Source organism: Anopheles nili, chromosome 3 (genome assembly GCF_943737925.1).
Source record: "Anopheles nili chromosome 3, idAnoNiliSN_F5_01, whole genome shotgun sequence".
Lineage (NCBI taxonomy): Eukaryota > Metazoa > Arthropoda > Insecta > Diptera > Culicidae > Anopheles > Anopheles nili.
In genome coordinates this window covers 28,052,998-28,070,643 of record NC_071292.1, presented here as the reverse complement: position 1 = coordinate 28,070,643, position 17,646 = coordinate 28,052,998, and the positions used below count along the sequence as shown (strand labels likewise).

At 47.6% G+C, this 17,646-nt stretch overlaps 3 protein-coding genes across 3 annotated transcripts; 2 read left to right on the top strand and 1 right to left on the bottom strand.

The window, feature by feature from the left end:
• The first annotated feature begins 6,556 nt into the window (after window positions 1-6,556).
• LOC128723993 (gastrulation defective protein 1 homolog) lies at window positions 6,557-8,589 on the top strand. Its single transcript, XM_053817758.1, has 2 exons — window positions 6,557-6,653; window positions 6,722-8,589. The coding sequence occupies exons 1-2, from the start codon at window positions 6,557-6,559 to the stop codon at window positions 8,587-8,589; spliced, it is 1,965 nt and encodes a 654-aa protein (XP_053673733.1).
• Window positions 8,590-8,684: 95 nt separating this feature from the next.
• Window positions 8,685-9,297, bottom strand: LOC128723576 (NTF2-related export protein). The gene is made up of 3 exons (XM_053817331.1): window positions 9,254-9,297; window positions 9,105-9,191; window positions 8,685-9,026 (listed from the first exon to the last, which is right to left on the bottom strand). The coding sequence occupies exons 1-3, from the start codon at window positions 9,275-9,277 to the stop codon at window positions 8,715-8,717; spliced, it is 423 nt and encodes a 140-aa protein (XP_053673306.1). The 5' UTR covers window positions 9,278-9,297; the 3' UTR covers window positions 8,685-8,714.
• A 381-nt stretch (window positions 9,298-9,678) lies between these two features.
• LOC128722883 (THO complex subunit 2) lies at window positions 9,679-17,296 on the top strand. Its single transcript, XM_053816566.1, has 13 exons — window positions 9,679-9,731; window positions 10,172-10,337; window positions 10,410-10,663; window positions 10,741-11,125; window positions 11,188-12,084; window positions 12,163-12,897; window positions 12,961-13,554; window positions 13,640-14,237; window positions 14,314-14,724; window positions 14,800-14,955; window positions 15,032-15,069; window positions 15,804-15,947; window positions 16,020-17,296. Exons 1-13 carry the CDS (start codon window positions 9,679-9,681, stop codon window positions 16,323-16,325), a joined length of 4,737 nt encoding a protein of 1,578 aa, XP_053672541.1. The 3' UTR covers window positions 16,326-17,296.
• The last annotated feature ends 350 nt before the right edge of the window (window positions 17,297-17,646 follow it).

The window sequence follows — 17,646 nt, the reverse complement described above, 5'->3', positions numbered from 1 at the left end:
CCGGTGGTGGGAATCACGGGCATGTCAAAGCCGACGGGCTCTGCCATAAAATATCACATGCTATCGATTGACCGTGGGTCGCATGATGTGCACGGACCAAATTTGCCGCTTTATGCCACTCGTTAAGATAGAGTCCGCCGGGAGTAGTCCTTGGCCGTTGAGCTTTCGCCACGGCTCGCGGAGTGTCCTGGGACAATCGCGAGCGCCGGGTTTGAGCGCACCGCCCAAACCATGTCCGTGTTGCGTGCCACGTCAAATCATTTGGCCCTTGAGGGGTTGATAATTTGCATATCTCATGCGTTTAAGAGGTGGCGATTAAAAAGCGAGCCTCCTGCCCAAGGGTGGGGGAGAGTTGACCGCAACCGAGAAAAGCTCCATTAAGGGTGGAATTTTCACGGTCCAACGTGGCGTCGTGTCACGAACGCAATCGTGGGGGGAAGCCTGCGTGCGTGTTGCTGATAGTGGAAGGATTCGGTCATTCCGCGGGCTGAAAGCCATGAAGGTGAAAGGAAATGTTTAAAAAAAAAAGAGCAAATGAAAAACCCCACCCACGGTGTTGGGGTGTTTTTCTTTTTCACGCCAGCCACCAGTTTCTTCCCCCTTAGTGACGTCAAACCATCGAAGGGTGGATTTATGACGCACGGGGATAGCACAAACCAGTTCCGTTCGGTTTCGCCTTCGATCAACCGATTACGTCACCGATTCCGTCGACCGAGAAATTGTTCCCCAAATGCACCCCAATAGTGGTTCCACAAAGCACGATCGCTCGTTGCACTGTGTCAAGGTCGGTTGGTGAGGAAATGCATTGACGCGATTTCACGGAGGAGGGATTGTTTTCCTTCCCAAAAGCGGCCGAGTGGAAATGCACCGAATCTGGCCACGGCCAAGGCGTGCCCAAGCTGCGATACGATTCATCAGCTGACGCGGAATCGATCGAACCGGCGTTACAGAGCCCTGCATAGTTAAAATCTCGTTCTCGTACTTTAACGCGCGCGTTGCAGAGTGCTCCCGTTTTTTCGACATTCCGCCGGTTGCGTTTGGTGGTAGGAAAAATGGAAGCAAAATATGGCCTCTCCATTCGATGGTGGCAGGCTGACCGGTGGAGAAAATCAACCAGAAAAACGCCCTATCCGCTCATCGACCATTTTCGGGGGGGTGCAGTAAAAAACTTGGGGCGTTTCAATGCACAGAGATCAGCGAAAGAAAGAAAAAAACATCGACAGCAAAAAAAACAAACCCCACGTTTGGCGAGTCCGTCCGTTTGATTTCCTCACCCCATCAGAGAGGGTGGAAAATAGCCAGAAAGGCAACGGGTTCTTTGTCAATCTCCGGGTTTTTCGGGAGCCAAAAGCACGCCCTCAAATGTCAAACATCAGCTAAATCATCGTCAGCTCAAGGTTTCTGCTGCAGTAGAGCATTCCACGGCGAACGGTCGATCGTAAGATGCACCTTCGTAGTAAACGTGAACGCAAGCTGTAATAACAGGCCCGGTCTGCTCGGGCATAAGATCGCTTTCTGCGCATAGTGAAGGCTATAAATAGCAGTGAGATAAAATACGAGCAATAATATTTATTTTTCCACCGAGTGCCAATTTGCTGACGTTAGTGGCTCATTTTTAGGGTGTTCAAGGGCGTACTAATGAAGGTACGAATGACGGTTGTTTTTCACGAATCGCACGTGATCTTGTTATGAATCAACTAGAATATTGGAAATCAGCCACTTAGAGTAAAAACAATCCTTCAAACATCTACACGATCATTTATGAATCAGCATCTGGCCTTAGGTCTTATAGAAATGCTATATTAGCTTTTTTTGATGTTAAAATTTGAGATTTATTTATTTATTATTCAATATTTTGTTTTTGAATAAGAATAAGTTACTATTTACTTTTTGTATCCCTTTTTGTTGGCCTATTTATATTATCAATGTGAAATTTATCGTTAAAAATCAAACTTAACTGTCCAATATGATTAACAATTATTTGGTTTGCTCCAAGCGCGTTTGAATAGAAAAATAATGTATAAAATTATATGAAAAATTTCTTAATAAATTGTAACAATATCATTCATCAGTCATTCATTTATTCATATAGATACAAATAAATTATATTACAATTACACACGATCAGTTGGGCAATAAATAGTGTGCCATTATGATAGAGCCGAATATTCTTTTCCTGCCCATGTATCTCAGAACAAGAAAACTATCCATTCGCTTAATTATTCATAACAATTAACGAACTGCAACACAAACGCACAATCTCACCCATTAAAAGGGGCGCTGCCTCTAAACAGCACCCCACCTTAATCCACCTTCCGAGCTGTTAATTGCTATTTTTCATTAGCTGTAACAATAAATTATAACCATTCGCAGCGCATTTTGCTGATAACGGAAGTCCATTTGCTCGATCGCTTCCCGCGGTAGATAGTTCGCACGAAACCCTTCGAAATCCGCCTTCCTGTTGCTGTGGAGAGGGTGGATTTTGTTTCCTTCTTCCATTCCTTTTCAAACACTCCGCTTCCCCAAACAAACCTCTAATGAAGCTTTTAGCGAGGCTTACCTGTTGGGCGAACATCCGCGCAGGACATTCTGGTGATGCGATTCAAGCAGCCAAGCTCGAATCTTATCCAACCGATCGGAAAGTCCATCCCTGTCTGAGTGGAACGCAAAGAAAGAGACGCTTCACGGGGGTGCGAGCGATGGATAAAATTAAATCAAGGTCCTCTCGGAGTCATCGTGCATCGGGAAATTGGGAAAACTCACGTGGAAAAACGCAGGGAAAAGGCTCACCTGGACATGGGCTGCCCGAGGAATGGATTAGATACGATTCGAAAGCAAGCTTAAGTGACTTTCAGCGTAAATCATCCTCATTATGTTTGGACAGAGCTGGTGGTGGTGGCACGTCTGAGCACTACAACCAGGCTGGCTCTTAGCATTTTATTGAAGGTCCTTAAAAAAAGAGCTGCTAAGCCGTATAGGGGGTGAAAGAAAAAAAGCGCGTGAAAGGCAGGTTTTTATTACCTTCCCGTTTGTTCCGAGCGGTCGTTCGGAAAGGCATTGAATTTGGCAATCGCGAAAACCCGCTCCTAAATTACGATTCGCGCGCTAAAGCAGCTAAATAATCGCAAACCCTGCTGGAGGAAATGTAACCCATTTCCACGCCACCGACTCGTGGCAACATGGTCCCGCGAAAAAGTGCTACCCCGATTGCGGTTAGTTATGCATAACGCAATCGCGAGAACCAAAAAACCAACCAACCGCCCGAAAGATAAGCATGAAATATTTCGCTATCGAATTGCGTGGCGATGAATATGGAAGCCTATTAAAATGGAAATCAAAACAGAGAGTAAGACGGGCCAAACTATGGCCGATGGCGCGTTGGCGCGGCCACGGGATGGGTTTGAGGGAAGTCCAGCCGTTTTTTTTTTCCTCCTTCCTTTTCCGCTGGGAGGAGTTTTACCCTTTTTTTTACTCTCCGCAAAACGGCCCTTCGGTTCCCGGGTCGCTCGAGAAACTGTGCCATATTTCGTGCGCCATAAACCTGCTGACCGGTGCGGCCATGTTCCAACCGAGAGGGTGGAAAATGTGTGTGGGGGGGGGGGGGGGGATCGCAAAATTGGAATAAATTAACCTTTACGCCAATCGGTCAGGCACGTCTAGGGGGCCTGACCTGACCGGCCGGGTTTGGTTTTGTTTTTTTTTTGCTTCGGTTCGATAACGGAATCGGTTCGAAGACGAAGCTCACGCTTGAACCGCGAAATCACCGATCAGTGAGATACGCGACGGCCTCAGGCGAGACCTGTTTGTTGGCTTGGTCCGTGAATTAGTACCCGTCGATTTGGCAAATATCCTATCAACGCACCGCCGTCCCAGAGCGGTCAGGGTGCCGTTAAAGTACTCGCTCACTTTCAAGTCCTGCCAGAGCTCGAGTGGACTTTTCCCTCGCAGGTGGAAGCTTATTTGCGCCACTAGCAACACTTGGGCGTCGCACCATCGAACCGTTCGCGAGGGTGAGTTTGTTGAATATTCATTGCAAAGTTTATTAAAAAAAAACATAAAAATCCCGAAATATGATCACGCTGCTCCTGTTGGTCCTGGCTTCATTAGCTATTAATAAGCCGTTTGGTGGAAAATGGAAAAGAGAAAGGTGAGGGTCCGCACGCATTCATTAGTGTTAATGTTTGGTAATTTAAGAGACAAACGAATTTGCTGTCCGTTTGTGACAAATTGCTTTAGTTAGATTAGAAATGTAAACAAAATTGTATGCTTTTGCAACAAATAGCCCAGTTTACAAATCGATGATAAATCGAAACATAAACAAAATCATATGGAAACCATTGCTGATCGTAAAGAAATTAATGAGGAACAGATTGTACTGTACATTTGACTGTTCAGATGAGCGCTGGTTCCTTAAATGTATCCCTCACTGGAAATGTAAGAGCCATTGAAGCAAATTCCTACAGCAAGTGCTCGAAAGCAAGTGAAGCATAAAAAATTCGAGTGGCTCACGACAAGATTTTGATATCTGGAAACTCAAGAGAGGATTTACATATTATATTATACATATTTATATTAAATTACATTTTTTTACCTGGAGTAATGCATTTAATTTTAGTGGTTCATTTCAACCACATTCAATCGCACAAATCGTATCTTAATTTTATAACATTTTTCGCTTCTACTTAAGGTAAGCCATTTTACCTACAATTTTCATTTTCCCTACCGAATGGCAGATAATTTGGTGCTTGCTTGTGTTCAATTATTATTTTATCCCCACGTTCACGTTACATCAAAGCGTGATTTTCAAATCCCATTTTGCTCATTTGTTTCTGCATTTCTCTCTCTATATTCCAACCCCTACTCCAGGAGGATGCTCTCGGGCCTTCGTTCGAGTACCAGCCAAAGCCCCTCGGGTAGGGTGGGTGGAAACCAAAAACCCAACCCTCCCCTCCCAGCCACCTGCAGGGGTGCACATGCTGCGCGAGTGCAGTCATTTAAATGCACACTTTACCGTTTACCACCGCACAAAAAAGTGCATTGTTTAGACGCGGGCCAAATTGCGCGACAAGGACTCAACGGCAGCGGCTTTCAACCCCACCACCCATTAAGGGTTTTCCCGCCCCTCTCGCAGGAACAAAAAAACCCCATACGAATTGGCCGATTGCTCATTTTATTTACACGGCCACCGACACACCCACCCCGGCGGAAGGTTAAGGAGGTGGAAAAATCACCGAAAAAAAACAGCGCGATGTGATTACGGCCCACACCAGCACCCTCTCACCCCCCGGTGGGCCACAATTGGATCAAGAGCTCGGGGAAAACATAATCGAGCGAGCCTCTCGAGTGGTTTGTGGCCTCTTCCGGCAAGTGGAAGTGGATTGTGCGCGTACGTTCGCTTTCGTTGTACGCGAAAGGCGTGTGTATGTCCTTTTTTTTGCCTAATGAACTTCGCCTTCGTGGATGCTCCATCGGCGGGGGTGGGTGATTGTGGTCAAAAAACCCCCGGGGGAGCGAGAGGGACAGTTTGTGGTTGAGGGACGATTCGAGTGGAAACGCGTGACAACCCTTTTTGGGGACGAATTGATTCAACATAGCCGCAGAGAGTCTCGAAACTCGCCAGCGGTGGGTCGGAAAATGCTGAAAATCCCACCAACGAGCCGGCATGTTTTATTCCTTCTCTCACACCACGTGCTTTTTTGTTTGCTTCCTCATTGCGTACGCGGTTTTAACTCGTTGCCTTTCCATTCCACCGGAGATTAATAGCTCCGATACATACCTTTCCATCGTATTATGGATGCGGTGGAGCTCGCAGGACGAATGCGGAACGGAACCGGGCGAACGGGGCGAACGATCGTAAAGTGCGCAAACGAGAATGCAAATGTTCGCTGGTTGACCAGATTGTCATCGTAAAATGTCCTGGTCAGCCGTGCAGAGCAGAAGCGTTAGTCATAAAAATGGAAAGACCAACGAGCGGTGGGCGATTTACTTTCGCTCAGATGAAAGATAGCACGGCTCTTGAGGTTGCGTTTGTCCTGGTTGTTCGAAAAGTTTTCAGCACGCTGCTTTATCGATGATGGTTCCCAGCCGAGATCAGTCTGTATCTTTAAGTATACACGTTTAGGACCTAGGTCCAAGATGAGGAACTTTTTAATAAAAAAAAACCATTGATGACAGGCTTGTACGTTTTTAAATGAATGACTACACCTGCTTTATGATTAAAGACAGAGCATATTATGATACCTGAGCTTGAAATAATCTGAAAAATTTAATATTTATTCTTTTTCAGTTATCTAATTCTTGATTCGCGAGCTATAACATGATTTTAAGGCATTTGAATATGAATTAGATTCTTTCAAACAGCTAGTGAGCTGATTTTCAAATGTATTCACCACAAGCTCATCTCACCTTCTCATTCACCACATGTTCATCTCACCTTTTCACAGCTCATTTGCGCTCATTCACCAACCCTGCACTCACTGCTGTCAGACGAATTGTTGACAAACAGGCGAGTTGTTTGACTGCAGCGGTGCTTCTCAGCACCATTACAAAAAGTACAATGAATCGTGGGAAAATCACTTTTGGTAAAATAAAACTGCAATCCTTTACCCCAGCCGGTTCCAAAGAAAGTGCGGAAAGCCCTTCGACCTCTTCAGGTAAGATCTATCAACAGTAGTTTTATCACTGTGTTCCTTTTCAAGCTTTTTGATTATACCGTGTTTAGATGGAGCTGCATCAGGATTCGGATCGTTTGGGCGGGTGGATTCCAGCAAAGAAGATCCTGTCGAGCGCATATCGGAAGAGCTGGACAACAGCAAGCTACAGGAAGTGATGGGTATTTCCGGATTTGGGCGCAAGCAAGCCAAACAGTTCGACATCAACGAAATGATTCAAAACGCAAAACGGAACGCCCCAAAAGCGGTGGTCGATGAAAAGAGCATCGCCAAACCAGACGACGATGAGGATAGTAAAGACGATGATGACGATGAAGAAGTAATTGGTCCGGTGCCTACCACCGCCGGTGGGTCAAAAGATGCCACTAATGAAAAGCGTCGTCAAAAAGCCAACAAAGAGGACGAAGACGATTCGGATGATGATGAAGATGATGAAGAGGATGATGAATTCGACGAGGACGCGGCAATCAACAAGCTACCGCATTCACACGAGGTAGAAATGCACCACGGCAGCAAGGCGGTCATTGCACTCGCCAGCGATCCCTCCGGTGTGCGGCTAGCATCCGGATCGATGGACTACAATCTGAACTTTTGGGACTTTTCCGGCATGGACAAATCGATGAAAAGTTTCCGTTCGCTACAGCCCTGCGAAAATCATCCGATCCGCAACCTTTACTACTCCTTCTCGGGCGACATGATGCTGGTGGTGTCCGGAAGCTCACAGGCCAAAGTGCTCGATCGGGACGGTTTCGAAAAGATGGAATGCGTCAAGGGCGATCAGTATATAGCGGACATGTCCAAAACCAAGGGGCACATCGCTGGGCTAACGAGCGGATGCTGGAGCCCGGTAAAGCGCGAGGAATTCCTCACCAGCGGTATGGATTCCACGCTGCGAACGTGGGTTTTTGCAAAAACGAAGGAACAACGAGCCGTCATCAAAACGCGGGCGCAAGGGGGTCTGAAGACGATTCCAACTAGCTGCGCGTACAATCGTGAGGGCACTCTGATAGCCGCCGGATGTAGCGATGGCTCAATACAAACGTGGGACACACGTAAAATGTTCGTCCACACGACGCACTGCATCCGTGACGCGCACACGAAAGGATCGGACATTTCCTCCGTGTTGTTTTCCTATTCTGGGTTTCAGCTTGCCTCACGCTCGATGGACGAAACCCTCAAACTGTGGGACATGCGAGCGTTCAAGAAGCCATTGCACGTGTTCGATGGGCTGTTCAGCCGGTACGACACGACCGATTGCTGCTACAGCCCGGACGATACGATGATTTTGACCGGTGAATCCCTGCCGAAGGGTGCCAAACAGGCCAACCTGTACGTGTACGACACGAAAACGTTCGAGTTGGTTACGAAGCTACCCATCACCGATTCACACGTCATCCGGACGCTGTGGCACCCGAAGCTGAATCAGATATTTGTCGGATGCGGTAATGGCATCATCCGTGGGTTGTATGACGAAAAGCGCAGCATGCGCGGTGCAAAACTGTGCGTCGTGCGAACGCACCGGAAGAAAAAAGAATCGGAGATCGTTGGCACAACGCAAATCATTACACCGCACGCGTTACCAATGTTCCGGCAGGAGAAAACTCGATCGGTACGCAAGAAGCTGGAAAAGGACCGCCTCGATCCTGTCAAGTCCAAGCGACCCGATTTACCGATCACAAGCGGACAAGGTGGTCGCGTGGCAAGCTCTGGCGGTACGCTTTCGTCGTACGTCATTCGGAACTTGGGTTTGAGCAAGCGCGTCGAGGACGATCAGGATCCCCGCGAGGCAATCCTAAAGTACGCTAAGGAAGCGGCCGAAAATCCATACTGGATTGCGCCGGCATACGCCAAAACCCAACCGAAGGCGATATTTAACAGCGAAGACGAACCCGAAGCGAAAAAGTCAAAAACTAACTAAAATGACGCGTAGTTGAAGAATAAAATTATCTCTCTCATGGTGTACAAGATTAACCTATTTGGTAGGTGGAATTTATTCACAGTTTTAATGAGCTGTTGCGAGGAATGGAAACTCCATCAGTGAGATTACAAGAGGCCATCCTGTATGCGGAAGCAATCCGACACGATCTTCCACTTGTCTCCCTGGGCCGTAATCATGAACGTTTGCTGGAACTGTTTAGTGGGAATCTCGTGAAACCGCACCGAGCCGGAAACCTGCATAATGAAGGTTAGCTGTGACGACACGGCATCATCAATGACGGGTTGGGCGTCTAGCGTCGTGACCGTGTGCTCTGAGCGGGGTAGCTGGTGGAAATATTTCTGAATCTCTTCCTTTCCCTTGGCGCCATTGCCGTTCCACACCAACAGTGCAGTATCTAGATACAACCGTGACATATGCTGGAAAACCCCAATTATTCGGTTTAATGCAGCTCAAGTGCAAAATATTTTTATTTAGCATTGCAAGCATGCTCATACCTGTCGCTTCTTGTCCACATGATCGTAATACAGTTGCACAAATGCTTCCGCCGTCGTGCAGACGGTGTCGATTTTGGTACGTATGTTCTTGAGGATGTTTCAAATACAGTTGTTTTATATGATACACTTTTATGTCTTAAGTTACTTACCTGGTCTAACTGAGCGGAAGCCATCGTTTATTGTGTTTTATGAGACGTTTTTCAGACGTAATCCAATGAATAAACAAACTGTATCGCACCGGCGGTATGAGTGGTTTATTTACAAAACAAATCAAGGTTAGCTCACCAAGGAGCAGACTATTGACAGTTTAGCGTAAACACGTAATAGTTGCTGATCCGAGAAGCAAGAAATTTTGAATGAAAACTATACGAAAAACCAATAAAACTTACTTTTTTCAACAGGGAATTTATTTATGGTCACGTTGTGCGTAAATTTCCCTTAGATATTGATAAGATTCACTGTAAACAGCCAATAGTAAAAGCTTTCTAACCCTGTTTCTTATACACACCGAATGTCATCCTGTGCAATGTAGCATTCGCTAACGTCAAAATTGCAAATGGCGAAGCTCGCAACGATGTTCAACGCCGATACTTGGAAATTGTGGGAAAGAAGCGGAAAATCTGATTTGTAAATATCCCAATCTTGCGGCCGTGCCGCTCCGTGCATAAACGTGCGAGTGTGCGTCGAGTTTGGTGAGACCGTGCCATTTTTAGAACGTGCGCGATGGTAGAATGTCGCGGCATCATCATCCTGCGTACCCACCGTCCTCCGTGTTGAAGGCGATAAATTGATGCGTGTGTGATGTGAAACGTCAATATGATGAAATTCTTTGGTGGCACCAATTCCCGGTCGCCGAACATTGAATTTCGAACGCACGAAACTCGAAGCGCGGAGACGATAATGGCCCAGTCTGGAACCCCGAAACCCAACGCAAACAACCTGCCTGCCCGAGCGCACCCCCTTCGCTAACCCCACCCCTCACTAACGCAGTGTGTATGTTCTCTTGGTGTTTTGTTTATCTCCCTTCTCTCCGCCGTATGAACCGTACCTTGGCGCGGTCGATCCAGCTTGAAACAATGCAAAACGCTGCTGAAGGACGACCAACAGAGCCCACTGTTCACGAGGAACGAACGGAAGGGCGGCATTTCCCGGGCAATCTACGAGCTGGTCGCACGCGGCATCCATGGCCAGCTGAAGAAGGACAGCGTGCTCCAGATGCTCGGCGAGCTGGTGGTAATTGTCGAAGCGGCGTGGAACTAGCGCATTCCTAGATGATCCTCACCACCATCTTCATTCGACCTATAGAGCCTCCACAATGACGTTCCCTCGATCCTGCTGGATGTGTTCGGAATCTTCGACGCGGAAACGGCAGGCACCGGAGGCGATGCACCCCCGAGCGAAGATCGCGCAAACTTCTGCTACATCGTGAAAGAGACGGAACGGTTCCTATCAGAAAAGCTACTCAAGGAACGGTTAGAAATCGACACACTGCAGGATGTTGGCACAATCAAGAACCGCAGCTTCTACACACGCTTCATCAAAGTGAAAACGAAGCTTTAGTAAGCCCGCTACGCCGCTGCTCATGGAGCGCTGAGCACCTGATTTAATGTCCGTTTATCCCCTTCCGGATTTGCAGCTACAAACAGCGTCGGTTTAATTTGTTTCGCGAAGAAAGCGAAGGTTACGCCAAACTAATCACGGAGCTGAACCAGGAATTCAATCAGGAAACGATAACCGTTCAGAACATATTGGAGATTATTAAATCTTTGATCGGTTGCTTCAATCTCGATCCAAACCGAGTGCTTGACATCACACTGGAATCGTTCGAAGCCCGGCCAGAACAGGACCGTATTTTCATACCGCTGCTACAGGCGTACATCAACGATGGCAACATCATCTGCGAGGTGCTGGGGTACAAGTATCGCTACTTTGCCGACGTCCAAACGCCGGGTTCGCTGTTTAAGGTTACCGCACTGCTGCTCCAGCATGGCGTTATCAAGCTGGATGATATATACGCATGGGTAAGTTTGCGCGAAAGCTATCCTTCGGACTCGCCAGTTTATTGCATCCTTCCTTCCAACAGCTTAACCCACCGGACAAGTCTATTGTGGCGGATTGGGATGCGGAGATGGCCCAAGCGAAAGAGTACGTTCGCAAGCTGAACATTATCGTCACCAACAAGGACAAGGAACCAGAGCAGGAGCCCGAGTTCGAGACGGCACCGGAGAAGTACGCGCTCAATCAAAAGTGGGGTCTCTGCGAGGCCCTGCTGATGATCGGTGACTGGACAACTGCTCAACAGTTAATCCGCAAGCTCCCCGAGCAGTCGGTAATGGTACACGAACCGATAGCGCGCGCCTTGTGCCGATTGTTGCATATGATCATCGAACCAGTTTATCGGTTAAAATGTGCGCTACCGGCTAACATAAAAGGACGCGCTATTTCGATGTACGGAGTACTGAACAAGCTCGCCCCACCGCCTGTGACCTCGTTGACGAAACTTCGACTGCACGCATTCCCGATGTTTACCGCGCTGGGACCATCGTTGCACTACGATTCGGTGCTGCTGTACAAACTGTTGCGGCTGATGCGCGTCATCCTGACGGACATGAACGTAGATCCGTTGAACCCGCCGACACCAACTGGCACGACAACAGAGCACGATCAATTGTACTATGACATCCTTACGCTGTTGGACGCGTCCGTGTTACCCGCGCTTGCCTACATGGACTGCAACTGTTGCGTGGCGGAAGAGATTTGGTCGATCGTGAAACTGTACCCGTACCAGTACCGGTACAGTTTGTACGCACGGTGGAAAAACGACACGTTCCAGCTGCAACCGCAGCTGATTCAACGGCGCGGTACAGCGCAAAAGCAAATCAAAGCGCTTATGAAACGGGTCAGCAAGGAGAACAGCAAACCGGTGGGGAGATTGATCGGCAAGCTGAGCCATTGTTCACCAGGTTTCCTGTTTGAATACGTAAGCGCGAGTGCATGCCTTCGGCACAGCCACGATGTCGGCGAATTTCCTCTAATTGCCGTGACTCTTCTTCTCTAGATTCTCCTGCAAATACAAATCTATGACAATCTTATCGCACCGGTCGTGGACTCCCTAAAGTATCTGACCTCCCTGTCGTACGATGTGCTCGGTTACTGCCTCATCGAAGCGCTCGAGCAGGTCGATCGGAATCCGATGCAAAACGACGGCACCAGCATCTCGCTGTGGCTGCAGAGTTTGGCCAACTTCTGCGGTGCGATCTACAAGAAGTACAACATCGAGCTGAGCGGTCTGCTGCAGTACGTGGCCAACCAGCTAAAGTCCCACAAGAGTCTCGATTTGCTCATCCTGAAGGAGGTCGTACAGAAGATGGCTGGCATCGAGGCGGCCGAAGAGATGACCAGCGAGCAGCTGCAGGCGATGTGCGGTGGTGAGCTGCTGCGTGGTGAAGCGGGTTATTTTAGCCAAGTGCGCAACACGAAAAAATCATCCCAGCGGCTGAAGGAAGCCCTTGCCAGCAATGACCTGGCGGTTGCACTGTGCTTGCTGATAGCGCAGCAAAAGCACTGCGTCATCTACCGCGAGACGGCCCAAAGTCACCTGAAGCTGGTGGGTAAGCTGTACGATCAGTGCCAGGACACGCTGGTACAGTTCGGAACGTTCCTCGGTTCAACGTACTCGGTCGAGGAGTACGTGGAGCGGTTACCAACCATACACAGTATGCTGCAGAGATACCACATACACTCGGATGTGGCGTTTTTCCTCGCGCGTCCCATGTTTTCGCATGCAATCAATGTAAGTTCCTTGTAGGTGTATATCGAAAGGTCCATCCATCACGATATGTGTTTGTTTTTGCAGCAAAAATACGACCAACTACGCAAGGCGGACTCGAACGCGAAGAAACTTTCCACGTCACAGAAAATGGCCAAATACCTCGAAGCAACGGCGCACGTCATGAGTCCGGTGATCGAGTCCGTACGGCCGTTGCACCCTCCAAAAATCTGGGAAGACATCAGCCCTCAATTCCTCGTCAGTTTTTGGTCGCTCTCGATGTACGATCTGCAGGTACCGATGGAAAGCTACCAGCGGGAAATCAGCAAACTGAAGCAACTCTCCATGGCCGTGATGGAATCGAAGGAGCAAAATGCGTCGAAAAACAAAAAAGAACAGGAACGCTACATCGCGCTGATGGACAAGCTGCAGGACGAGCGGAAAAAGCAACAAGAGCACGTGGACAAAATCATGCACCGGCTGACGAATGAGAAAGATTACTGGTTCCTGTCGCGGTCCGCCAAATCGGCTAAAAACGAAACTATCACCCAATTCCTGCAGCTGTGCCTGTTCCCACGTTGCACATTCACCGCGCTGGATGCGATCTACTGCGCCAAGTTTGTGCATACCATACACAATCTGAAAACGGCCAATTTCTCCACCCTGCTGTGCTACGATCGGGTACGGATACAATTACGGAGCACTTGAATAACGTAACTTGATCCGTTGTTTTGCATGCCTTGTGAACATCTTTCGTTTTCCACAGATATTCTGCGACATAACGTATTCCGTAACGTCCTGCACGGAAAACGAAGCGACCCGGTACGGGCGGTTCCTGTGCGCCATGCTGGAAACCGTAATGCGCTGGCACTCGGATGAGGCAACGTTTAACAAAGAGTGCGCCAACTATCCCGGCTTCGTGACCAAGTTTCGCGTCAGCAATCAGTACTCGGAGGCGATCGATCACGTGAACTACGAAAACTATCGGCACGTGTGCCACAAATGGCACTACAAAATAACGAAGGCGATGGTGTTCTGTCTCGACTCGAAGGACTACATGCAGATTCGCAACTCGCTCATCATCCTCATGCGTATACTGCCTCACTTCCCGGTGTTGGCAAAGCTGTCCCAGATCATCGAGAAGAAGGTCGAAAAGGTGCGCGAAGAGGAGAAAAATCAGCGGCAGGATCTGTTCGTGCTAGCCTCAAGCTACATCGGCCAGTTGAAGGCGAAATCGGGACAGATGATGCTGGAATCGGACTTCCACCAGGTGCCGGAGAAAACATTCAAATCGACCACATCCACGATGGCGACGGCAGCTGAGCAGGACACGAAAGTGGCCGTTAACGGTGGTGACGTGAAAGGTAGGAAACAATCGCGAATGGTACCCCAATGATGGAAGTTGCCGAAAATGTGTGTAATTCTGCTTCCCATCACCAGGCGGACAAAGCACGAGGCAGACGCAATCAGGCGGATCTTCAATGGGCAATGGCACCATGAGTGGCAACATGGGAGGAAATTCTTCATCCACATCATCATTCTCCGGTGGGGGCTCTGGGCAAGGTACCGGTACATCGAACGGTAACCTCGGTAGCGACCATCGTGGGACCGGTGAAATGATAAAAAAGGAACCATCTTCATCATCCTCTTCGGGGTCGCGAGACATCGTCGGCACTTCGTCGATGATTCGCGAGACGTCCGTGTCGTTAATACGCGAAAAATCCTCCAAAGAGATCAAGCGCGAGGAGCGTGCCCGAGAGAAGGAACGGGAGCGTGAAGAAGCGGCCGCCGCAGTCGCGTCACTCATTGCGGATCGTAAGCGTGAGAAGGAAAAACGGCGAGACAAGCGAGGTCAGTATCTGAGTGTGTACTTTCAGTCGAACTGGTTTGCTTATGGTTAATTGATGATGTAATACTTGATTCTAGATCACTATGATCACGAGCGTGAATCGAGAACCAACGAAAGGGATCTAATGCCGCGCGATCGTAGTGAAAGAGATCTAAGCTCGGTATCGAATTCAAGCAACGAGCAACAACACAGCAGCAGTAGACGTAGCCAGGACCCACCGGAACATGATAGAGGTATGCATAATCGAACAACGGAATGGGTGAAGTTTGGTTCCCTTTTAATGTGAGATTTTCTATTTTGTGCCTGCAGAAATGAAACGTCGCAAGCTTGAAGGATCCAGCTCAAAGGTTAGTAGCGCTCTGGTACCATTTGCACGGTGAAAAAAGCGGCTCGATTAATAGTCGGTAGAGCAGCAAAGGCGTTCGAAAAGTGGGTTCGTTTGTTGGTTCCCTCCAGTAGGACCTGTTGTGACACCTAGCGAAAGAGAGTGTGTTCTTAAAAGGAGTGAAAACACCAACGAAATGTGATTTCTTTCTGCTACCATATGAGAAGCCAAAGAAAGTACGTAAATTTGATGTGCAATGCAAAACGAAGCATAGAATCGAGGATCATTGTCATGAAATCATTCGCTTTGTCACTTGCCTTTCTGGACTGAAAAATGCGTCACAACGTAATGTTAACGTTGTTCAGATTTTAGCACAGTTAAAAGCTTCAAGAATGGAGTTCCAAGATGATGTTATATGAAAACTGGTGTATCAATAGTATGAAGTGCTGATGAAATGTCTACAATTATGTATCAACAATTCCTAGCAGAACGTTATTAGTAACAGCAAATTGCAAACTGTTAAATGGAGTATCGTAATTCTTTGTGAGGATGGAATAACTAACAACCTGGGTGCTATTTATTTGTATTTTGAACATATGGGAGTTATTTTCTTGATCCTTCTAAAATAATCTGAATACATTTTCTAAATGTACATTTACCAAAAGAAAATAATTTCAATCCGCAAACGATTGTGATGGACCTTACCTTAAACACCTCATCTTATCGTAATTTGTTCAATATCGTTTTCCCGCACAGAACAAGCACGATGATGGTACCGGCTCCAACCAACAGCTACTATCGGAGTCGAAAAAGGAACGCAGCAGCAAGACGAAGGAAAAGCGTGACAAGACTGACGAAGAAAAGGAACTGCGCAAGGAGCGTAAGCTCGGTCGCAAGCGGGTATGTTGAAAGCAACACTCCCCATCATCAATCTTCGTCTCACGTTGGCTCCCCTTCTTTTCCAATCCCCAGCAGGATCGCAATCCGGACGAATCGTTACTGACGGACAAGCGGTTACGTCGAGAGGAGGAAAAGGCCCAGAAGCTGCTGTCACACCAAAACGGCGACAATGACGGTGACCTTCCGCCCATGTCCGTGTCGTCGTCGCACCGGGAAAAACATCACCATCACCATTTGAAGGAAAAATCTCCATCGTACGGTGGCGGCGGTGGTGGTAGCGTACTGCGGGATCACCGCGAACGTTCACACGACCGGGGATTGGATCGCGGAGAGAAACAGTACTTTACGAAAACGTCCCGCACACGCTCGGGCTATTAAGGGTTTTTATCAATCTGGATTGCAACGGTGATCGAACGCGAGTCCTGTCGGATTCCTTGCGCGATAATCGCGGACCGTTCTCTTTTTATTCCTTGCCGTACATGTACAGCGATGGCGAACATGCTCATTCGCTGTGCCCTGTTGAAACGTTCAAGATGTAATACCATACCGCCTAAGTTGTATTGTATTAAACTAGATCGTCCATAGTAAAGTAGAATACTAAATTACTCGGACCTCTTTGGCTCGCCCTCGTGAAACCTTTCCACTTTTGTTAGGTTCTCATTTTTTTAATTTAGCTTGATTTCAAGCCGCACGCATCGACGTTACGCTCGTTTACATACCAATAGGCTTGCAGCACACGTGTGATAAGGAACCGATACCGCATGAGCAATCGCCAAACAAAGCGAATGGATCCTTGTTCTGTAACGGTTCCCTATCACATCTGTCTATGGCCCAATTCAGCCTGCGGACACATAAAATGGCAGTGTTCATTGAAAGTGGTTGCACTTCAATGTAGGATAATAGATAAAGTAGGAAAATTCAATCCTTACTCCTATTGAATGGATCATTTCGAACCGATATAACGTGGCCCATGATTGATCTTTAGCGGCAAACGCGAGAATATTGCCAATCTTCCGGCGCTGGTAGGCGTAATGGCAGGTCCCGGATCGATGTGTCCCAAACGCGTCGGTGTGCATCTATGAGTTTGAAATCTTTCACTCAACAGAACGGTTCCTGTTGCATCCTCTGTACGGTTAGGTCATGACCAACGGAATGCGTAGGAAAGATATTTTATCACAGAACATTAAATGACCCCCACTCCAGGGTGTTGCTCCTGTTGGTGTTACTAAGCGCTGGCCCGATGGGCGTTGTGCGTTCTAGGTGAGAAAACGTAAGAAGTAATAAAATACATTTGTACATTTTAAGTTAGATATGATGTAATAAAAATAGAGTACGTAAAATAAATACAACTGAACATGATCCTACTATTTCTATTTGAAGAAAAAGGGTTCTATTTTATTACATGTCATTAGCGTTATCATTTTCTCTTATACGTAGTTTTGATGTGCTTTGGATTTAAATAAGTATTGCTATCCCGCAGCAGTGCTTACAGTTTGAAGAACAGTTTTGCTCTTGCAGCTTCTGACTCCTTTCTGACCAGAAGCCGTGAATCGGACGCACTTGTGCATAGAGCTAATAAACTACTCAGTAGTAGACGGATGAATGCAGCACTCCGAAACCTACATTAGCTCCTTAAGATAAAACATCCTTAAACCTGATAAACGCCGTTCCCTATCATCTCTAGTTTCCACCCCGAATT

What these genes read in the sequence shown, in the direction of transcription:
- LOC128722883 (XM_053816566.1), top strand. Translation starts at nt 9,679, where the DNA reads ATGTTCAACGCCGATACTTGGAAATTGTGGGAAAGAAGCGGAAAATCT. An exon ending in TGGATGATATATACGCATGG is followed by an intron (nt 11,126 to 11,187) that starts GTAAGTTTGCGC and finishes TCCTTCCAACAG; the next exon opens with CTTAACCCACCGGACAAGTC. An exon ending in TTGAAGGATCCAGCTCAAAG is followed by an intron (nt 15,070 to 15,803) that starts GTTAGTAGCGCT and finishes TTTCCCGCACAG; the next exon opens with AACAAGCACGATGATGGTAC.
- LOC128723576 (XM_053817331.1), bottom strand. Translation starts at nt 9,277, where the DNA reads ATGGCTTCCGCTCAGTTAGACCAG. An exon ending in CTTCCGCTCAGTTAGACCAG is followed by an intron (nt 9,192 to 9,253) that starts GTAAGTAACTTA and finishes AACATCCTCAAG; the next exon opens with AACATACGTACCAAAATCGA. An exon ending in ATGTGGACAAGAAGCGACAG is followed by an intron (nt 9,027 to 9,104) that starts GTATGAGCATGC and finishes GGGGTTTTCCAG; the next exon opens with CATATGTCACGGTTGTATCT.
- LOC128723993 (XM_053817758.1), top strand. Translation starts at nt 6,557, where the DNA reads ATGAATCGTGGGAAAATCACTTTTGGTAAAATAAAACTGCAATCCTTT. An exon ending in AAGCCCTTCGACCTCTTCAG is followed by an intron (nt 6,654 to 6,721) that starts GTAAGATCTATC and finishes TACCGTGTTTAG; the next exon opens with ATGGAGCTGCATCAGGATTC.